The 23,403-nt window shown below is 47.7% G+C and overlaps 1 protein-coding gene across 2 annotated transcripts in view; it reads left to right on the forward strand.

The window, feature by feature from the left end:
* Nucleotides 1-23,403, forward strand: part of ZC3H3 (zinc finger CCCH-type containing 3) — a 203,565-nt gene that overhangs the window by 163,824 nt on the left and 16,338 nt on the right. For both annotated transcript variants that reach the window (XM_060681781.2, XM_087891407.1), the window contains exons 9-10: nt 5,094-5,225; nt 22,930-23,099. In XM_060681781.2, coding sequence (XP_060537764.2) covers nt 5,094-5,225; nt 22,930-23,099 — 302 coding nt within the window. The remainder of the gene's footprint in view (nt 1-5,093; nt 5,226-22,929; nt 23,100-23,403) is intronic.

Here is a 23,403-nt window from a genome sequence, read left to right on the forward strand (position 1 = left end):
AACCCTTGGACACGTCGATTCGCCTTCATGCGTGAGATTGAAACTGGCTGAGCGACGCTGTGTACTTTCTGGCGAGGACGGATGTGCCTCCCTATTCAAGGTTCCTTTTGTAACGACACAAAAATAGTTTTGCCACGGATGAGTTATCTCGAGTTGTCTTGTGTGTGTGTTTGTGTGTTGTCTTTTGCAGTGACAAGGTCATCTTTCCGTACAGGAAGTCCTCGACTTACAACTATTCATTTAGTGACTGTTTGAAATCACAAAGCCACTGAAAAAAGTAACTGTTTTTCACACTTAATGACCTCCCCGTAGTCACATGATCAAAATTCGGACGCTTGGCAATTGGTTCATATTTATGACGGTTGTAGGGTCCCCCCGGGGTCTGGTGATTCCCCTTCCGACAAGCAAAGTCAGTGGGGAAGCCCGATTCACTTAACGACCGAAGCAGTGATTCACTTAACAAGTGTGGCAAGAAAGGTCGTAAAATGGGGGCACAACTCACTCAGCCCATGTCTCGCTTAGCGACACTAAGCTGGCTCAATTGTTGGGCTCGATTGCGGTCGTAAGTTGAGGACTCCCTGTACTTATCCCGGGGGGGTCACGTGATCCACTTTTGCGACCTGGCAAGCAAAGTCAACGGGGCAGCCAGACTCACTTAACAACCGTGCTACTTAACAAGTGCGGTGAATCACTTCACAAGAAAGCCGTAAAATGGAGCAAAGCTCACTTAACAATGGCCTTACTTAGCAACGGAAAGTTTTGGGCTCAATTGCAGTTACAAGTCAAGGTTTACCTGCATCTCAGCCTCGGTCACTTTAAGATAGGTGGACTTCAGCTTGGAAATAAATGTTGTGGCTCAGTTGCGGTCGTAAGTCGAGGACTACCTGAAATCCACGCAAGGGACACAGTCCTTTCCTTTCCTTTCCTTTCCTTTCCTTTCCTTTCCTTTCCTTTCCTTTCTTTTCCTTTCCTTTCCTTTCCTTTCCTTTCCTTTCCTTTCCTTTCCTTTCCTTTCCTTTCCTTTCCTTTCCTTTCCTTTCCTTTCCTTTCTTTTCTTTTCTTTTCCTTTCCTTTCCTTTCCTTTCCTTTCCTTTCCTTTCCTTTCCTTTCCTTTCCTTTCCTTTCCTTTCCTTTCCTTTCTTTTCCTTTCCTTTCCTTTCCTTTCCTTTCCTTTCCTTTCCTTTCCTTTCCTTTCCTTTCCTTTCCTTTCCTTTCCTTTCCTTTCCTTTCCTTTCCTTTCCTTTCCTTTCTTTTCTTTTCTTTTCTTTTCTTTTCTTTTCCTTTCCTTTCCTTTCCTTAGACTTAGAATCACTTTATGGTCACTTTGAAAGCACACGAATCGCCAGGTGCTCAAATGAAATTTCAGGGTATGCAGCTCTCCAAAGGTCTCCACCTCCAACATACACGACACCAACACGACACAAGTATAAATAAATAAATAAATACAAAATTATGCCTAGGCCCACATATCTTCTATGACACAGAGAAACCACACAGTCTAGTTCGAGTGTATACATGTACGTGGGGAGAAAAAAATGTTTAATGTTTATATATGCTGTTTTACATTTCAATATTTTATTTTATCTACCTACCAGTCCAAAGATTGCTTCTTGCCTCCTTCCTTCCTTTTTCATCTTCTTTCCTTCCTTCTTTCCTTCCTTCCTTCCTTCCTTCCTTCCTTCCTTCCTTCCTTCCTTCCTTCCTTTTTCTCCTTCCTTCCTTCCCTTCCCTTCCTTTTTCATCTTCCTTCCTTCTTTCCTTCCTTCCTTCCTTTTTCTCCTTCCTTCCTTCCCTTCCATTCTTTCCTTCCTTCCTTTTTCCTTCCTTTCTTCCTTCCTTCCCTTCCTTCCTTTTTCATCTTCCTTCCTTCCTTCCTTCCTTCCTTCCTTCCTTCCTTCCTTCCTTCCTTCCTTCCTTTCCCTTCCCTTCCCTTCCCTTCCCTTCCTTTTTCATCTTCCTTCCTTCTTTCCTTCCTTCCTTCCTTCCTCCCTTTTTCTCCTTCCTTCCTTCCCTTCCATTCCATTCCTTCCTTTTTCCTTCCTTCCTTCCTTCCTTCCTTCCTTCCTTCCTTCCTTCCTTCCTTCCTTCCTTCCTTCCTTTCCCTAACGCGCATATGCTCTTGCCTTTTCATTTTTAACTTTTATATATACTGTTTTCTATTTTCATATTTTATTTTATTTTATTTTATTTTATTTTATTTTATTTTATTTTATTTTATTATTTTATTTTATTTTTTTTATCTGCCCTTCCTTCCTTTTCCTTCCTTCCTTCCTTTTCCTTCCTTCCTTTTCCTTCCTTCCTTCCTTCTTTCCTCCCTCCCCTCACATTCGCCCTTGCTTTCTTCTTATTTTTGGATAGACGGATAGATAGAATAGAACTTCATTGTCACTTCGCTTGTACACTAATCGGCGTGCGTTAAAATGAAATTTCGTTGCCCGCAGCTCTCAAAGGGTCACCGTCTCCCACAGACGCTACCCAAACACGACAAAAAACATCAGTACATAAATACAAAATTATGCAGGGGCCCACATAGATTCTGTGACACAGAGAAACATTCCCGCTGCATTTGCGAGCGAAGGGAGAATTCCCTTTGCTTGCCCAGCACAGAACAATGCAACCCAAGAGAGCTCCGTCTTCCGGGGCTTTGAATGCGAGCAGAAAAGGGGGGGGGCGTCTGCTCCCCACATTCTGCCCCCGTGGCTGGGCCAGGCGAGCTCCCTCTGCTTAGGGGAGAGCCGCTTGCCGGTGATTTATAGCCGAGGGAGAGGGGCTGGCTTCTGCACCTGATCCTGTAGCTTCCTGTTAATCTGGTAATTACCAGAAAAAGGTGGCCCCAGCCTCGTTTATCAAAGCGGGACCAAAAGAGAGCAGCTGGCGAGTTAATTCCTCCAGCAGACATGGGGGCTTGGATCTTCCCCTACACCTGAGCGGAGCCCCTTCTTTTAAGGCCCCTTTCCCACCCACCGGGGTGTGCCCAGAGGGAGCCTCCAGCCATTTCAAGGGACCTTGGAGGTCTTCTAGTCCAGCCCACCCCCCCAAGCGGGAGAACCTATCCCATTTCAGATAAGTAGCTGTCTGGCCTCTCCTTCAAAACCTCCAGGGATGGAGAGGAGGAGAATGCATTGTGGGGCAAAGGCCCTCCATCTCCTGGCCCCATCCTGAGTGGGCCCCGGGGCCTCTCATCCCGACGACGGCTGAGATCGGAGACGAAGGTTAGCGGCAGGCTGGGGTTTGGGCCGAGGAGGCAGGCTGCTGCTGCAACAGCTTTTCCCCTTCAGGGGACTTGACAAGAATCAGCATTTTTCTCCCTAATAGAGCTTCAAAATTCTGTGGTGAGCAATTTGGAAATTCACGTTGAGTTTCGGGTTCATTAGCTGCCGGCTCGCGAAGGCGGGCGCCTCGTCGGAGCTGCCTAATATGGCCGCGGCGCGCGAGCGCTTTGCGTTAATGTTGCCGTTATTTGCAGGGACGTAGCCGGGTGCAAACAAGGTTAATTGAAACGAGAACGCACTTCTCGGGGTAATGGCTCAGCCCCGGCAGCTGGGAGGGGCCCGAGTCCTGCATCGGGGTGGGGGCTTCATTATCCTCTTTTTATTAGAGCTAATTTGATCGCTCTATCAAAAGCTACATTAAAGGCGTCCGTGGACGGTCACGCCACGGCCGATCGCCAAGAGAGCCCTGGAGCCCTCTCCTTTATTGGAGTAGCCTGCAGTTAAAAGACAATTAAAAATAAACTCCTTGCTTTTCAAAACTCCCTTTGTTTTTCTTGCCTTCTAGCTTGCCGTTCCCTCCCTTCCCCCTCGCTATCTCGCGCGACAGGAAGTCCTCGACTTACAACGCCGTTCGAAGTTTCAGCGGCCCTGAAGAAGGGTCTTACGACCGGTTTTCACACATACGACCATTGCAGCATCCCTACGGCCCCACGATCAAAATTCAGATGCTTGGCAACTGGCTCATGGTTTATGACGGTCGCAGAATCCCGGGGTCACGCGATCCCATTTTGCAACAAGCAAAGTCCATGGGGAAGCCAGATTCACTTAACAACCGTGTGGCTAATTTAACAAACGTAGTGATTGTCTATGGCAGAGGTCTTCAAACTTGGCAGCTTTAAGACTAGTGGACTTCAATTCCCAGAAGGCTGGAGAATTCTGGGAGTTGAAGTCCACAAGTCTTAAAGCTGCCAAGTTTGGGGACCCCTGGTCTATGGAGATACCTCCAAGGACTCTCTAAAAGTATAGAAATGACCAGCTGTCTGCAAGGAATATCAATCCTTCCATTCCCCACCATCCAGTCAGAGCTGAAGAAGCTTCTTGGAGGAGAAGCAAAACATCTTCAAAGATAACCAAGAAAGTCCAGTTGCCTCTTGAAAAAAAAGCTCCTTTGGGACAACCAGAGTGATTCCCTTAAGAAATGTAGCAAGAGAAGTTGTAAAATGGGGCAAAACTCAAGACAGAGGCCGCTCTTTTGAAGACAGCGGAGTCCACATTTTGGACAGAGAGGACTGCTGGTTTGAAAGGGGGCTCCAAGAGGACATCTATGTCCAAATTGAACAACCCTCTCTCAACAGAGGGGGAGGGACCCCATCTCCAGTCTACAACACAGTCAACAGTTCCAAGAAGGCTCCACACCTGTTTGCACCACTCAGGTGGCCCTGAGGACACAGATGAACTTCCAGGGGGCCTCAGCGACTCCCTAAAAGGAAGCAAATGACCAGTTGTCTGCAAGGAATATAAACCCTTCCATTCCCCACCATAAAGTCGGAGCCGAAGAAGCTTCTTGGAGGAGAAACGAAACATCTTCAAAGAGTCTAGTTGCCTCTTGAAAAAAAAAGCAGCTTTGGGACAACCAGGACCTGTAGGACTGAGAATCTCCATAGACATTTCACTCCTCCTAAGTTTTTTCACTCTTCATAAGACTCTCCTCCAGCCCCTTCATTGCCCTCCATGCAAAATTGCAAATACGGCCTCACCAGTGCAGCGTAGAGCGGTACTCCCACAAAGTAGAAGGGATGGGTTTGGCAGTTGGTTTGCTGTTTTTCTGGCTTGCAGACGGTCCTCACTCAATCCTCCTCTCTCTTTGCTTCCCCCCGTCAGATGCCCGTCTGTTCCTACTTCCTGAAGGGAATCTGCAGCAACAACGACTGTCCATACAGCCACGTCTACGTGTCCAGGAAAGCAGAGGTCTGCCCGGACTTCCTGAAGGGCTACTGTCCCTTGGGAGAGAAGGTGAGGACGGGGGCCACAGACCCAGCAACTGGACTTTCTTGGTTGTTGAGAGAGGGAGGGAGGGAGGGAGGGAGAGAGAGGGAGGGAGAGAGAGGGAGGGAGGGGGAGAGAGAGAGGGAGAGAGGGAGGGAGGCAGAGAGGGAGGGAGGGAGGGGGAGAGGGAGGGAGGGAGAGGGAGGGGGAGAGAGAGAGGGAGGGAGAGAGGGAGGGAGAGAAAGAGAGAGGGAGGGAGGGAGAGAGAGAGAGAGAGAGAGAGAGATCTCACCATCTGGATCAACGGGGAAACCAGCTTTGCTGCCGTGATCCACTTAACAACGGTGGCAAGAAAGGCCATAAAACGGGACAGAGTTCACTTAAAAAATGTCTCACGTAGCAAGAGAAATCTTGGGCTCAATTGTGGTCATAAGCCAAGGACTGCCTGTAGTCACTTTAAGATTAGAGGAACCATTCTGCTCCGTGACCACTTTCTTATCTGTTGCTGCTTTCAGATTTGAGCACCAAATGTTGGTAGTTTGATTCCCTTCTTGGAATCTGGGATAATTTGAAGGGGATTTCAGGTAGTCCTCGACTTACAACCACAATTGAGCCCGAAATTTCTGTCATTAAATGAGACATTTGTTCAGTGAGTTTTGCCCCCATCTTACAACCTTTCTTGCCTCCGTTGTTAACGGCAGTTGATAAGTCGTTAAGTGAATGTGGCTCCTTCATTGACTTTGCTTGTCAGAAGGTCGCAAAAGGGGATCAGGGAGACAGCAACGGTCATAAATCTGAACCAGTTGCTAAGCATCCGAATTTTGATCCCGTGAACATGGGGATGCTGCAACGGTCGTAACTGTGAAATGTTAGTGACTATTTGAAGTTACAACTTACGACCGTTCCTTGCACTCAATGACCGTCGCAGCCATCTCACCATCCCACGATCAAAATTCAGGAGCTTATATAAAATTTCTGTATGTACCGGCAACCTTCCCAGCCGGCTTTGGACAAGCAAAAGTCAGCAGGGGAAACCGGATTTGTTTAGCCAAAGCGGCGCTCCCTTAATGACTGCTGCGGCTTGCATAACGACCGCAGCATAAAAGGTCGTAAAACTGGACATGACTCACTTAACAAAGAAGCTCGCTTGGCAGTGGAAATTCTGATTCCTTGTACGTCAAGGAACCTCTGCAGTCGTCACCATTAATAGCCCGTCCTATTTTGTGGATATTTGCCTGGAAAAACATTAAAACGACATTCATTTTTTTTATTAAAAAAAAAAAATGGACGGAATTAAAATAGGTAAGAATTTGCCGGTCTCCAGCATGAGAAAAGGCAGGTCGTATACCAGTGGGTTTTTGTGCACACTGTAGCGCATGCTTGCACACTAAACAAAACCCAATATGCTGACGGCAGCACATTCTCCACATTCAAGAAAAGATGCGCGCTTGGCGGGAAGGAAGCCTTTTGTCTCCTCTCCTTTGTGTTCTCTGATCAGAATAACCAAGTGGGAAGGGACCTTGGAGATCATCTAGTCCCACCTCCCGTTCGAGCAGGAGGCCCTGTACCATTTCAGATAGATGGTTGTCCAGTTCTTTAAAAAAAACTCCAGCGATGGAGCATTCATAACTTCTAAAGGCAAATCATCCCACCGATTAATTTGTCAGGAACTTTATCCTTAATTCCAGGTTGGTCCTCTCCTAGATTAGTTTCCATCCGTTGCTTCTTTTCCTGCCTTCAGGTGCTTTGGAGAATAAGTTGACCCCCCCTCTTCTTTGGGTCAGCCCCTCCAATACTGGAACACTGCCATCGTGTCAGCAAAAGGGGGTGACAGCCGACATTGTCCCACAACTAAAGAAATCTTTCCCAGGAATCGTATGAATTCTAACCAATATAAATAAAGTTTGTGTTGTCGTCCCCGCGGGGTGAACCAGATGGGAACTGCGTTCGTTGGGCTAATTCTGCGTTATTGTGAAGCTACACTGGCGGAATCTGGCGAAACTGAAAGTACATCTCTTCCCCCACCCCCTTTGCTGCCCAAGAAACTAGGGAGGGTGTCTTCTGAGCTTTGTTCTGTCCCCGTCCCACACACGCACCCCCATAGATGGCCCGGAGTTAATAAGCCACATGACAAAATCTTTGAAGATAAAGCTGGCAGCAACCCAGTGGCTAGCTACCAATTCAGACTTTACTCACACAAAACAAAGATTAGACTGCAAGCATTCCGATAAAGCAGGCAAAGTTTCCGCAATACTAGGATTAGTCCAAATGCAGTCCGACAAGGCAGGCAGAAGTCCAGTAACGCAGAGATCATGGATTATTTCTAGTTTTTGCTCGTCACAAACTGAACCGGCCACCACACCCACATTTATACCCTGTGGGGTGTGGTCCAGTGACTCAGCTAATCTCTGGCACGCCTTCCCCTCTGCTGCGCACGCTTCTCCCTGCGCCGCTGTCGAGGATCCAGCCAGCACTTATCTCCTTCGTCGCTGTCCACCTGTGGCTGCGGGAACGTGCTTGGCTCTGGGCCTATCCCTTGGCCTTCAGTGTCCTCTGGAGGCATTGCCAGAGAGGAGGGTCCTGGAGAGGGAGGCCTTGCCAACTCCTCTCCCTCACTCTCAGAGTCTGCATCTGTCGATAGCCCAGGCTCAGGCAACGGAGCCACAACAAGCTTCTTCCTCCATCCATTATGCAGCTGAGGACTCTGCTGGCTCTTATTTGATCGTTCCCAGGCTGCATCTCCTGGCTGAATCATCCAAGGTCTTTCCCACATGCCAGCCCATCGTATCACGACAATTTATTGGATCATATCCCACTCTTTAAATGCTGTTTCAGTGGGGCAGAGTATTCTCCCCTAAATTTGTCTGTGGTGCTCCTTGTCAGACAGAGTGACCCTCTGGCTATTTAAGGGCTTATACAAAGGGGGAAAACAGATGCTTTCCAAGCAGAGGTGGGATTCAGCCGGTTCGACCCAGTTCGGGAAACCGGTAGTAGTGACCTAAGGGTGGGCCCATCCCACCTGCCTGGGCCCATCTCACCCGCCTGAGCACAATCCCGTCCTATATCGCTGTGTTTTTGACACTGCACGCATGTATGGATGGCAGGAGCGAGCAAATTGCCGTGTTTTGTGACGCCGCACACATGCATGGATGGTGATGCCGCACACGCGGGCTCACATTTCCAGTGCTGGGCGAACCAGTGGTAACAGTATGTGTGAAACCCACCTCTGTTTCCAACTAACAAATATTGCGCTTAGTTGGATAAACGGCCTAGATATTAAGACATAGAACACTTATTCTATTTTTATGAATCGACGTACTTTAAAATGTAACCTATAACTTGTACATAACTCCTTGAATTCTTCACACCTTACAAAATCGACTACATATTTCCATCCTGTGGGTACCATAGAACCTTGAACATAGAACGACAGAGTTCGAAGGATATAGTATTACGTGCTCCCGTATAATCTTATTACTGTTATCTCACGCCAGCTGACGAAGTCTGGGAATTGAAGTCCTCACGAGTTCTCAAGGTTGCCCATCTCTGGTCTGGGGGGGGGGTCTCCTGCTTAAGCAGGGGGTTGGACTAGAAGACCTCCAAAGTCCCTTCCAACTCTGTGATTCTGTCATTCTAGTGCTCCATCCCACTGCTTTTCTGCGCCCGTTGATGGCCCATTTGTTCCCGACCATATTGCCGTCATCGTTCCAACAGCCCTCTTTATGGCCCGAGCCTGCTTAATTGTACCTAGTTTGGGATTACTTTTAATGAAAAGCAGACTAAAGCCATTATAAATAAATAAACACTAAAATCAAAGTTAAGTCCTGCAGCCCTTCCTGATGACAGGCAGGGGAGCCCGGCGACTAACGCTCGCATTTAACTGCTCAGATTTTAGTCCTATCCCAGGTGCCTCTGGGCAGGACACGGACTTCAAGCCTTCTCCACTGCCCATAAAACAGGAGTTTATTTTGCGTGTGGAGAGCTGGATGGGCTAATCGGTGGGGCGATGCAGAGGTGATTATATCATGTCCTACTTTGAGCAGGCTATGCGATCAGCTGCTCTGGTTTACTCTTGAGCCAAGTGCTGGGCACAGCCTTATCTGGGCATCTCAATAGTTCTGGGAATAGGGGTGACTAAAGAGGCCGTAATTAACAGAATTAACAGAGTTGGAAGGGACCTCGGAGGTCTTCTAGTCCAACCCCCTGCTCAAGCAGGAGACCCCAGACCAGAGAGGTGCAACCTTGGGAACTTTAATTACAGAAAATTGGCTGTCCAGTCTCGTCTTAAAAGCCTCCATTGATGGAGCATCCACAATGTCTGGAGGCAAGCCGTTCCACTGATTAACTAATAGAATAACAGAGTTGGAAGGGACCTTGGAGGTCTTCTAGTCCAACCCCCTGCTCAGAGAGGAGACCCCATACAATTCCGAACAAATGGCTGTGCAATCTCTTCTTGAAAACCTCCAACAATGGAGCAACCACAACTTCTGGAGGGAAGCCGTTCCCCTTTGTTTATTCTTTTCACTGTCAGGAAATTTCTCGTTCATTCTAGGCTGGCTCTCTCCTTCATAAGTTTCCACCCATTGCTTCTTGTTCTTCAGTGAATGAATTGCCAGAATGGCGTGAACGGGAAGCAGTTCTTGCCGGCTCTGCAGGCACAGTATGAAGAGGGAGATGGAATCCTGCTGATAAGGGACCTTGTAGGTCTTCTAGTCCAAAGCCCTGCTCAAGGCAGGAGTCCTTCTACCATCCGGGACAAATGGTTGGCCAATCTTCTCTTGAAGATCTCCCACAACTCCAGCCGGAAATGTGTCCCAATTCTTAATCATTCTCCCAGTCAAGAAATTCCTCCTTACTTCCCAATCTGGGAAAAGTCTTCCTCTCAGTTGTTTCCCCCCATTGCTTCTTGTCCTGCCTTCAGGTGCTTTGGAGAATAGGTGGACCCCTTCTTCTTTGTGGCAGCCCCTCAAGTGTTGGAAGATGCTATCATGTCACCTCCTTGTCCTTCTCTTCACTAGACTGGACAGATCCCAGTTCCTGCAACCTTTCATCGTATAGTTTTAGCCTCATCATCAAATTTGGGGCTCTTCTCGGCACTCTTTCCAGAGTCTCAACATCTTCCTTGTGCTCATGGTGACCAAATCAGTAACAGTGTGTGTTTAATACTCCATCCAGCTCTTCCTCCAGTGAACAAAGTTGAAGTTGTCCCAAAAGTGCTTTTTCAGGAGCCAACTGGACTTTTCTGGTTTTTTCTTCTAAGATGTTTCGCTTCTCCTCCAAGAAGCTTCTTCAGCTCTTACGGGATGGTGGAGAATGGAAGGATTTACATTCCTTGCAGACTGCTGGTCATTTGCACCCTTTTAGAGAGTCCTTTGAGGCCACTTGGAGGTTCATCTGTGTCCTCGGGGTCACCTGAGTGGTGCAAATGGATCTTATGATCTGCAATGTCTGCAGTGGAAATCCAGAGGAAAAAAATTGGCTGGGGAATTCTGGGAGTTGGGAGTCCAGACATCCGAAAGCTGCCAAGGTGGAAGAGCTCTACGCCTAGGTTTATCTTCCTTTATCGTCCTTTCTTCTATCCTCCTTTATTGATTGATCTTCATTCCATCCCAGCAAGTCCTGATCTCCTGAATCAGACCAGTCTTGAGATGAGAAACGCATGGAAAGGCTTCCTCCTCCAGGCTCCCTGCACCCAGGAAGGCTCCCCTCCCTCTCCTCCATCCAAGAGGCTGAAATGGCCGGATAGCTCCAGGGACACTCCAGAGTCCTTGCAACAACCTCCTTGGAGGGGATTTGGCATTCACGTCGTAGTTAATGCTCCAGAAGGGCCCAGTCGCTGAGTTAATTAAAAGCAGTTAAGTGGGCCAATTCCGCCACCCCGTCCTTCGTGCTGACGGTCTTCAGGAAGATGTGAAAAATTAGAAGGGGGGGGGGGAAGCCTTCCGTTATGAGGGAGAAAGCCTTACAGTGGCTGGGTGCCAGCTGTGGCTCAGGGGTGACCCTCAAGGTAAACACAAGAGTTGTCCACAAGCAGAGGGCTGGAACAGGCTGCGATCTCCTTGGGGACGAGAAACGGCAAGAGATGAAAGAGGTAACTGAAGTGGACAGATAGTCCACGGGCTACCAGCCGAGGTAGTTGGGTGGTCATGATAGAAGGGAATAGTTGTAACTCAGGGTTGAACTGGGGGGTCCTGGGTGCTCTCTGAACTTGGCGGTTTTCTTGCAGATGTTTCATGGCCCAATTAGGGAACCTTCTCTGCACTCTTTCTAGACTCTCAACCTCTTTTTTTATAGTGTGGTGACCAAAACTGGATGCAGCATTCTAGGTGTGGTCTTACTAAGGCTTTACAGAGTGGTATTTCCTTGATCTTGATTGGATCCCTCTGTTAATGCAGTTTAGGATTGCCTTGGCTTTTTTGGCTACCGCCGCACACGGCTGGCTCATATTTAACAGCTTGTCCACTCAGACTCCAAGATCCCTCTCACAGTTCCTGCTATTAAGAAGCCTGGTTTCACCCAGTCTATAAATGTATTTTTCATTTTTCTTTCCTAAGTGTAAGACTTGATTTTTCTCTACATTAAATTTCATTTTGTTAGATAGGGGGCCCAGGGTTCAAATCTGTCAAGATCCATCTGGATCTTGAGCCTATCTTCTAGGGTGTTTGCTATTCCGGCCAGCTTAGTATCATCCACAAATTTGGTAAGTTCCCCTTCTATTCCCTCATCTAAGTCATTTATGAAGATAATGAAGAGTCCTGGGCCTAGGACGATACCCTTGTGGTACCCCGCTGCATACTTCCCTCCATCATTAAAACTCCTGGTTTGAACCGTCTCCTCTCCCATCCCATCAGCAACGTTTTGAGAAGGACCAGGCTTTGTGGTGGAGGCACCCACCTGCAGCTTATCCCCATCGCAGTTCTAGGGAGCGGCCAAAAGACGTAGGATTTCAGGAGAGGCCCGTCACCAGCCAGCCGAAGGATGACTGACAGTTAGAGTTGTAGAATAAGGATACCTCTTAAGAGGCAGGGCTTGGCATCAGCACCTGCCAGCAAATTACCCTTTGCTAACTAACTGCGTTTTGCAGCCGAGCCCCAACCAGGTGCCCATTTTGTGGCAAGAAACCCGATGTCCTAAACGGAAGCGAACGTAATTGGGTTGCTTTTCCGCAGCCCCGGCACCAGGCGCCCGTCTGGCCCGTCTGCAATTATTTTAAAATATTCCAATTTAAATGAAAATATAAAAGAGATATTTAGAATATTTATTCTATTAGCCAACGTGCTTACGGCATCACTTTTGGAGTGTCAGAAAAACATTCTCCTACAGATGATGGATAGCAGCCTGTAATTATATATATATATATATATATATATATATATAAATATATATATAAATATATGGAGGGGGGGATGGAATTGCTGAGCACGCCATATTTAACGGGGGAGAGAAAATACCCAGCCTGGGCCGTGGAGGGTTAATTTTATTCTCTAAATAATATCAAAAGTGCTGAGTGCGTTCCTTTCGCGCAACGTAGAAAGTCCTCAAATGGGCCCCGGAGAGTTTATAATATTCTACTGAATCAAGTAAAAATGTTAACCTTGTTCATAAAACGATGGCTTGTTAAAGATGCGCAGTCCCTTTTCGTGTGAATAATTTAGAACGGGAGTAAATCTCTTCTCGTTCGTTTTTTTTTTTCCCCTTCCCTCCCTCCCTCCCTCCCTCTTCTCTCTTTGGTGTGTCCAAGACGCAACAGCACAGACCAGCTGTCTGCAATTTTTTTTTTTTAACTTTGCAAAGGACAAAGGCAAGGAAGGTGGGTGGGTGGGCTCGGTGTCAGTGCAGAGGGAGGGGTCCTCTCTGGCCTTCCAGCCAGCCTCTTCCAGCCAGGTTCCCTATAGTGATGGGGCACTTTCCCCATAGCTGGCTAAACGTCCATGGAGATTCTCAATCATCCAAGCCACGGTTGTCCCAGAGATGGGTGGTTTTTTTTTTGCAAAAGGCAACTTGATTTGAATAGCAGAATAAGAAGAGTTGGAAGGGACTTTGGAGGTCTTCTAATCCAATCTCCTGCTCAAGTAGGAGACCCTACACCATGTCAGATCATCCAGTCTCTTCTTGAAAACCACCAGTGATGGAGCACCCACAACTTCTGCAGACAAGTTGTTCCACTGGTTAATTGTTCTCACTGTTAGGAAATTTCTCCTTAGTTCTAGGTTGCTTCTCTCCTTGATCAGTTTCACCCATTGCTTCTTGTCCTGCCTTCAGGTGCTTTGGAGAATAGGTGGCAGCCCCTCAAGTACCGGAAGACTGTTATGTCAGCCCTAGTCCTTCTCTTCTGAACTTTTATAGAATACAGAATGACAAGAGTTGGAAGGGACCTTGGAGGTCTTGTAGTCCAACCCTCTGCTCAAGCAGGAAAGCCTAAACCATTTCAAATAAATGGCCGTCCAGTCTCTTCTTGAAAACCTCCAGTGATGAAGCACACACAGCTTCTGGTGGCAAGCTGTTCCACTGGTTAATTGTTCTCACTGTCAGGAAATTTCTCCTTAGTTTTAGGATGGATCTCTCCTTGGTCTTGCCTTTGGGTGCTTTGGAAAATAGCTTGACTCCCTCTTCTTTGGGGCAGCCCCTCAAATCTTGGAAGACTGCTATCATGTCTCCCCTGGTCCTTCTTTTCATTAAACTAGACATACCCAATTCCTGCAACCGTTCTTCAGGTTTTAGCCTCCAGCCCCCTAATTGATGCTCTTCTCTGCATTTTTCCCAAAGTCTCAACATTTTTTTAATAATATAGTGACCCAAACTAGAGCCAGTATTCCAAGTGTGGTCTTACTAAGGCTTTGTAAAGCAGTACTAGAAATACTTCAAGTGATCTTGATTCTATTTTTCTGTTAATGCAGCCTAGGATCGCATTGGCTTTTTTGGCTGCTGCCACACACAGCTGGCTCATACTTAAGTGATTGTCTGCTAGGACTCCAAGGTGTCTCCCGCAGTTAGTGCCTATTGAGCCAGGTTTCACCTACCTTGTACCTGTCCATTTGGTTTTACTTGCCTAAGTGTACAGTACTGGCTAAAATTGTGTGAACCTTTTGGGAAAAGTTGTATTTTGGAGGTTTGATGGCTAATAACACACTTTTTTTTTTTTTGGAGTTTCAAGATAATCCTATTCCACTGCTGGAATGTCCTGGGAATAGCCCAGACCTTCTTAACCCAATTGAAAATCTATGGAGCCGACTAAACAAACTTGTTAGTCAGAACTTGCAACCCAGCAATGAAACCCAGTTCATAGAAGCCATCCTTCAATCTTGGTTTCACATTAGAACAGCTGCAGAACTCAAAGACTTGGTTCACTCTATGGGAAGACGTTGTAAGGCCAGAATTCATACTAAAGGTTACCCAACGAAGGATTAACTGACATGGGGATAACTTTTGTATATCTCATTTTTTCTATGTGTTTTCACTTTTCTTCTTTATACTGTAACTGCTATTCTAATAGCAAATCCTTCATAAAAATTACTGCATTACATTCTTGATTAAATTATCTTTCCATTCATTGATATATAATTTTATGGTACTACTCCCAAAAAAAAAAAGTGGTGTTATTAGCTAGTTTTAGAAAATGCACTTTTCCCAAAAGGTTTCCACAATTTTGGCCACTACTGTAAAACCTGACTTTTCTCTACATTAAATTTCATTTTGTTGGATAGGGACCAGTGTTCGAGTCCATCGAGATCCTTCTGGATCCTGAGCCTGTCTTTTGAGATGTTGGCTATTCCTGCCAGTTTAGTGTCGCCTGAAAATTTGATTTTTTCCTTCTATTTCCCAGTGCCTTCAGCAGTGGACGGCCCTAGGAACGTGGGAAGCAAGTCCCAAGGCCGGCCTCCGTTAATAGTCCACTCTGTTGGGTCATTTTGGGGCGAAGCAAGGCCTCCTTTCAAGCGTGGGAAATCAGGAGATCCAGGCAGGCAGTTCAAATGAATCTATAGAGATTTTGCACATTTATGCTCTGTTAGAAGAATCTGAACTACAAACAGTCAAAGCGAATTAAATGAGAGTCAGCGGAATTCAAATTGGGCTGAATTTAGATCTTTTGTGGGCGCAAAGGGACTCGAGACTTATGAGGCGTTTGACCCCTCCCTCGGTCTCAGACTGGTCATTTCCTACACCCCCGCTTCCGTCCTGGCTGCAAACTATGGTTTGAGAGCTGGGAAACAGGCTGGGGTGGAGACCGTCTCCTGCTCTTTGGCTGCAGTAGGGGGCAGCGCCGGCCTGAGCTGCAAAGACCAGCTGGAGAGGGTCAGCAGGCTCCCATCTCTGCTAACGCACCTGCCTTTGCCGGTTACCCCCTCCTCAAATGTCACCGGGGCCATTTCTGAGGTTCTGGTGTCAGGAGCTGCCCCGTGAGAATAGGTGACGACATGTGGGCCGGTGTTGTTGGTTATTTCTATAAAAGGTATCTCTCACTCACTCTCTCTCTCTCCCCCCCTCCCTCTCCCTCTCCCCTCTCACTCACTCCCTTTTTCTCACTTCCTTGCTCACAGTTGCATAAAAGTCAGCTTGCCCCATTTAAAAATTAGTACCAGCAGAGGGGGGAGATGGTATGATATCCCTCCCTCCCTCCCTCCCTCCCTCCCTCCCTCCCTCCATCTTTCCTTTCTTTTCTTCTTTCCTTTTCTCTCCATTCCATTACTTTCCCCTTTCCTTTCCTTTCCTTTCCTTTCCTTTCCTTTCCTTTCCTTTCCTTTCCTTTCCTTTCCTTTCCTTTCCTTTCCTTTCCTTTCCTTTCCTTACCCTTCCCCTCCTCTCCTCCCCTCCCCTCCCTTCCCCTTCTTTCTCTCCCTCCTTTTCCCCTCCCTGTTTGTCAGTATATCAATGAAACAACTAACTAACATGGGTCTGCGACAGACAGGCCCCCAATCCAGGATAAATCAAATAAACTAAACTAAACTAAACTAAACTAAACTAAACTAAACTAAACTAAACTAAACTAAACTAAACTAAACTAAATCAAGTCGAGCGGGCGCCCCCTTCCTCCTCTCCCTGGGGCCGGGGCAAGGTTGTGGACAATGGGTGCAGGCAGCCTGGCAAGCAGGAAGCCAGGAATTCCCACCGTTTGCAGGCTGCTGCCAGAGGGGGATGCCAGGCAAATCCCTCTTTCGACCAGCTGCCTCTCTTTCGCCTCCTGAAATGAAGCGAAGGGTTGGACGTAATCGTTCCGCCACTCACTTTGTGCGCCCGGCCCACCGTTTTCCCAAACGGCCCTCCTGGGAAAGGCCAGGCTCCGTGGGCATATGACGGTGGCACAGCAGAACAACAGAGTTGGAAGGGATCTCGGAGGTCTTCTAGTCCAACCCCCTGCTCAAGCAGGAGACCCTAGGCCAAGTAGACCATTTCAGACATGTGGCTCTCCGGCCTCTTCTTCAAAACCAACAGTGATGGAGCACCCATAACTTCTGGAGGCAAGTCCTAGGCTCCCAAGGAGTGTGGGAAGCCCATCTCAGCAAGGTGGTTTTGTGGGTGGGTGGGGAATCCCTCCATGTTCCCAGGGAATCCCTCTGAAGATTGGCAGTTTGGGGAGCCCCCTCCCTTATTGCTTTAAGACCTGGCCTCCAGATGTTGCGGGTGCTCCCATCAGAGGAGGTTTTCAAGAAGAGATTGGACAGCTATTTGTCTGGACTCCTGCTCGAGCAGAGGGCTGGACTAGAAGACCTCCAAGGTCCCTTCCAACTCTCTCATTCTGCATTTCTGTAAGGCACAGCACTGGAACACCCCCCCTCACTCTGCCCTCTCCCCCCCCTTCCCCATCCTGAACTTCCTGTTGGATTTTCTTATGCCCCCTCGAGATGTTTGCTCTTCCTTTTTATAGTGCAACCAGCCATCCAGCCATCCAGGATCTGCCCAGAGGGGTAAAATTAGCTTCCCCGACAGGTGAACCAGATCAAATATCTCCAAGAATGAGATGGGCCCCCTTACACCTCTTAGCCCCCCCCCCTCCTCCTCCTCCTCCTCACCTCATCTGACATGCTGGAGGCTCACAGTAACCGAATCTCTGTGTTTTCTTGGGCACTGCCCAAGAGGCCGGTGGATGCTTATCATTGGCGCGTACTTCTACCCGCCATGCAATTTTGCATCTCTTGTTAGGCGTGGCAGGGCAGCGTTTCTTCTGGCTGGGATCAGAGCGTCCCTCATACCCCTCCCTCTTCACCCTGACCCAGGCCTGATTGACATCTTTCAACGGCCTGGAGGAGGCAGACCAGGGACTGTTGTCATGTAGGGGAATGACGTGATAGCAGTCTTTCCAGTATTTTGAGGAGCTGCCACAAATAAGAGGGGGTCAACTTATTTCCCAAAGCACCTGAAGGCAGGACAAGAAACAATGGATGGAAACTAATCAAGGAGAGAAACAACCTGGAATTAAGGAGAAATTTCCAGACAGTTAAAAACAATTAATCAGTGGAACGGTTCGCCTCCAGAAATTATGGGTGCTCCATCACTGGAGGTCTGTAGAGATTCTCAGTCATCCAGGTCCTGGTTGTCCCAAAGGTGCTTTTTCTGGAGGCAACTGGACTTTCTTGTTTTTTCTTTTGAAGACGTTTCGCTTTTCACCCAAGAAGTTCCTTCACTTCTAACTGAATGGTGGGGAATGGAAGGATTTATATTCTTGAGTGCTAACGATGACTGCAAAGAAGTCTTCCATCCCCCACCTATCATTTAGAGCTGAAGAAGCTTCTTTTTTAATTGTTATTAGTTTATAACATAAAATACAAAAATACAAAAGAGAATCGTAGGAAAAATAGGGGAGGGAGAAGGGAAGAGAAAAAGAGAAAAAGAAAGAAAAGGCCTTGACTTCCAATTGCCTTTGATGCAGTAGAATAAGATAACATGAAACCTCAATTTTTTACTTTGACATAATGGTATAAACTAGCCCCTTTTATAACAAACCTATCTAATCAGTAAAATCCAAAATCAACGTTTCATTTTTTTCCACCTCGAGCACAAAGTCCAGAAGCGGTTTCCAAGTCGAAACCAAAGTAATTGTGTATTGTTTTTTCTTTAATTAAAGTAGTTCATTTAGCCCCCTCTGCTAACTCCATCAACTTTTGCAGCCGTTCGTCCATTGTGGGACTCGAAGCGTCCTTCCATAGAGCAGAAGAAGCTTCTTGAATGAGAAGCGAAACATTTTCAAAGGGGGAAAAAAAAACCAAGGAAGTCCAGTTTCCTTTTGGAAAAGCACCTTTGGGACAACCATCCCTGGAGGTTTTCGAGAAGAGATTGGAGAGCCATTTGTCTAGAATGGAATCGGACAGAGGTGTCCAACTTTGGCAACTTCAAGACTCGTGGACTTCGACTCCCAGAATTCCCCAGCCAGCCTCAAGGTTTAAAAGTTCCCAAGGTTGGAAAACCCGGCTTGAGCGAGGGTTGGACTAGAAGACCTCCAAGGCCCCTTCTGTTCTTCTGTAAGCCAATCTATGGCGTCATTAGAACCCTCCGGGCAGAGCACAACCCCAGAATTAGCTGGGCACCCAGTTGGTTTTCTTCTGGGTATAGCAGAGAGGCTGGTCAACAGATCCTAGTCCACTTGTTACCCGGGTAAGGTTACATATTTTCCTGTGTGAGAGTGCCAGCATTCCTTATCCCCCCCAGGGAGGGTGGCCAGACCAAAGATTTGAGCAGGTTCAAGAGGAGAAAAGCCCTCGTCACAGGGGACCAAGACGGCATCTTCAATTTCTAACAAGGAGGGGCACCCTGTAAATACCCAGCCACGGAGGGGGTGGGGGTGGGGGGCACCTGTATTTTTAGCTTGCCTGGCACGGAGAGCCTCTCCAGACACGCTTTCTCTGCCACTCCCGGCTCCAGACCAGCCTGTCCCTTGACGTCAGAGGGATTGAATTGTCCTCGCCACTAAGAGGTGACAGCTTCTGCCTACTTCTGCGTGCGCACAACAGCCATGTCCAGGGTCCCAAAAATCGCTCTTAAAACATCCGTCGGAGCCGCAGCATGGAGGCAGGCCTGTCCCGTCCCTCCGTCGGCCGCCCAGCTTCGGAGGTTGCTCAGACGAAGGTTAGGTGGACATGGCAAGGCTGTCCGAATGCGGTTTCTTTGCCTCTGCCCAGCTGTTGTGTGTTTCTCGAGCCTCGATTGGTGTTGTGTGAGTGCAGCGCCTGATGGATTAGTTCCGTAACCTCAGAGGACGGCCTCCTCGCAACCGGCCAGAACTCTGATGGATAAACCAGAAGCAGAAGGAGGCACTTCGAAGGAAACCTTCCCGGTTCGGGTTTGAAAGCAGACCGCATACGTGTAAATTTAGCCCCACGCATTTGGATGTAATGTCTTCCCATATTTCCAGGAAGGGACTTGGACCATCATCCTGTCTCTCCTTTTTCTTCATCCATATTTGGTCATGTTTCAGCTGCAAAGCGTGGCGCGTTTTAGTACATCCCCGTTCCCTCTGCTCCTCTCGCAAAGAGAGTAACCATCGGGAGGGACCCTGGAGGTCTTCTAGTCCAACCCTCTCCTCAAGCAGCAGATCATGTACCATTCCAGTCAAACAGTTGTCCGACCTCCAAAACGTCCGAAGGCAAGACGTTCAACTAATAATCCATTGTTCTCATTTTCAGGAAATTTCCCTCTATTTCTAGATTGTCCCAAAGATAGTTTTTTTTTCAAGAGGCAACTGGACTTTCTGGTTTTTCTTTGAAGACGTTTCGCTTCTCATCCAAGAAGCTTCTTCAGCTCTGGATAAGAAGCGAAACCTCTTCAAAGAAAAAAACCAGAAAGTCCAGTTGCCTCTTGAAAAAAAAGGATCTTTGGGACAACCATGGCCTGGATGACGGAGAATCTCCATAGACATTTATTTCTAGGTTGGTTCTCTCCTTGATAAGTTTCCATCCATTGCTTTTTGTCTTGCTTTGGAGAGTAAATCGACTCCCTCTTCTTTGTGGCAGCCCCTGAGATATTGGAAAACTGCTATCATGTCCCCCCTCAATCCTTCCTTTTGCTAGACTAGACATACCCAATTCCTGCAACCGTTCTTCATATCTTTTAGCCCCCAGTCCCCTCATCATCTTTCTTGCTCTTCTCTGCACTCTTTCTAGAGTCTCAACATCTTTTTTTACATCATGGCGACCAAAACTGGATGCAGGATTCCAAGTGTGGCTTTACCAAGGCATCATAAAGTGGTACTAACAGTTCACCTCATCTTGATTCTGTGTCTCCGTTAATGCAATTTAGGATTGTCTTGGCCTTTTTGGCTGCTGCTGCACACGCCTGGCTTATATTTAAGTGATTGTCCATTAAGATTCCAAGATCCCTCTCACAGTTCCTGCTGTTGAGCCAGGTACCATCTATACTGCCTTCAGGTGCCTTGGAGAATAGGTTGACCCCCTCTTCTTTGTGGCAGCCCGTGAGATATTGGAAGACCTCTATCCTGTCACTGCCTAGTCCTTCTTTTCACTAGAGTAGACATACCCAATTCCAGCAACCATTCTTCATTTGTTTTAGCCTCCAGTCCCCTAATCATCTTTGTTGCTCTTCTCTGCACTCTTTCTAAAGTCTCAACATCTTTTTTTTACATCATGGTAACCCAAACTGGATGCAATATCTCAAGTGAGGCCTCACCAAGACATCATAAAGTGGTACTAACACTTCACCTCACCTTGATTCTGTCCCTCCGTTAATGCAGCCAAGTTTGATCATGAGTGGTCCTTCTCCTGAAATAAAGGGCCCCCAGTCCCCCTCCTGGACATCATTGGGCCTGGGTCTGTGGCTTCCCTCCCAGCCTGTCCTGGCACCCTGGCTATTCCTTTGGGTCCGAGCCGTACACTCACTCCAACTCTGTGCCTGAAATATCAGCCTTGAAAAAAACCTGAGAAGGAATACCATCATAGAGTCCATATACAGTCTCTGCAATTCCTGAGCCAGAGTTTATATACCGTGTTTCCCCGAAAATAAGACCTAACTGGAAAATAAGCCCTAATGCGTCTTTTGGAGCAAAAATGAATAAGTTGTTAAGTTAGTAACACAGTTGTTGAGTGAATTTGGCTTCCCCATGGACTTTGCTCGTCTGAAGGTCGCAAAAGGGGATCACGTGATCCCCCCAGGGACACTGCAACCGCCATAAGTACATGCCGGAGCCATAGTGGCACAGTGGTTAGAATCCTGTATTGCAGGCTAATTCTGCCCCTGCCAGCAGTTCGATCCTGACTGACTCAGGGTTGATTCAGCCTTCCATCTTTCCAAGGTTGGTAAAATGAGGACCCAGATTGTTGGGGGCCAGAGGCTGACTCTGTAAACTGCTTAGAGAAGGCTGGAAAGCATTGGGAAGCGGGATATAAGTCTAAGTGCTAGTGCTTCCTTCCTTGTCAGAATGTAGTATTGTAGGCTAACTCTGCCCACTGCCAAGAGTTTGATCCTGATTGGCTCAAGGTTGACTCAGCCTTCCATCCTTCCGAGGTGGGTAAAATGAGGACCCAGATTGTTGGGGCCAAGAGGCTGGCTCTGTAGACAGGTTAGAGAGGGTTGGAAAGCACTATGAAGTGGTATATAAGTCTAAGGGCTAATGCTAAGTAGGGAGGGAGGGAGGGAAGGAAGGAGAGGGAGGGAGGGAGGGAGGGAGGGAGGGAGGAAGGAAGGAAGGAAGGAAGGAAGGAAGGAAGGAAGGAAGGAAGGAAGGAAGGAAGGAAGGAAGGGCCCTGGTGGCATAGTGATTAGAGTGTAGTATTGCAGGATGACTCTGCCCACTGCCACTGGAGTTCAATCCTGATCAGCTGAAGGTCGACTCAGCCTTCCATCTTTCCGAGGTCGTAAAATGAGGACCCAGATTGTTGGGGGCAAGAGGCTGGTTCTGTAAACAGCTTAGAGAGGGCTGGAAAGCACTAAGTAGGGAGGGAGGGAAGGAAGGAAGGGAGGAAGGAAGGAAGGAAGGAAGGGCCCTGGTGGCATAGTGATTAGAGTGTAGTATTGCAGGATGACTCTGCCCACTGCCAGGAGTTCAATCCTGATCGGCTGAAGGTCGACTCAGCCTTCCATCTTTCTGAGGTCGTAAAATGAGGACCCAGATTGTTGGGGGCCAGAGGCTGACTCTGAAAACCACCTAGAGAGGGCTGGAAAGCACTGTGAAGCGGTATATAAGTCTAAGTGCCAGTGCTATCCAAATTTTGATCGTGTGACCATGGGGATGCTGCAGTGGTCGCAAGTGTGAAAAACGGTCACGAGTCACTTTGTTTCGGTGCCGTTGGAAGGTCAAACGGTCACTGAACAAATGTTTATAAGATGACTACCTGTACTTGTGACATTTCCACGACGTCCACTGCAAATTGCCTTGGCCTTTTCAATGTGGGGATTCAGCTTGAGTTGAAGCATCTAAATTGACACACACACACACACACAGAGAGAGAGAGAGAGAGAGAGTTGTGTGTCTTGCATTTTCTGTATCAACATAGACCTGGTTGAAGGTGCAATTCAAGACCAGAAGCCTTAATCCCCTTTGTGTTTCTAGCCCATAAAAGGTTATCTGATAATGTTATTTGGCTGTAACATTGATGCTGGACCCTGTCCCCGTTTAGCTTCCAAGCTCCTCCGGGCTGGCTGCCGTCCAGCTTTGGGAAGCCACCTCAGATATTTGAGCAGCTCCCTAAACGCTTGAGTTCCTTCTTTGGAGAAGCTCCAGAAGGCCGTCCTTGCCTTCCTCCGTAGGTTGTTGATTCATGGTGGATCTTGTTGTCTTCCTTTTCAGTGCAAGAAGAAACACACACTGGTGTGCCCGGACTTCTCCAAGCACGGTGTCTGCCCCAAGGGCTCCCACTGCAAACTCCAGCATCCCCAGAAGAAGCACCAGACCAAGCAAGCCAGCACTAGAAACTCCTGCCCACCTGAGCAGAGAAACTATGCAAAGCAGACTTGGAGGTAAGGAGGTTCCTCGGGAGCTGCCATCGCGCTGTCTTCTCCCGCACGGAAAGCCTGGGGGCCATCAGAAGAATGGGTCTCTTTCCCATAGCCAGGTTGGCATCAGTGCTGCTCTCCTTGGTCTTGGTGTCGAGGTTCCGACTGATGAACCCAAGCGAAGCAGGCACCAACGAAGACGATCCAATCTCCTTGTGCAAAGCTTTGTTGAGTACATCATTTCGGCACATATGAAAGCAAAATCAGATCTAGCTATTTCCCGCGCAAACCTGTGTAGTTAAAGTATAGATTCTCCTTCTCCCTATTA

The sequence above is a fragment of the Pantherophis guttatus genome, chromosome 3, assembly GCF_059756535.1.
Source record: "Pantherophis guttatus breed Tessera chromosome 3, ASM5975653v1, whole genome shotgun sequence".
Classification (NCBI taxonomy): Eukaryota; Metazoa; Chordata; class Lepidosauria; order Squamata; family Colubridae; genus Pantherophis; species Pantherophis guttatus.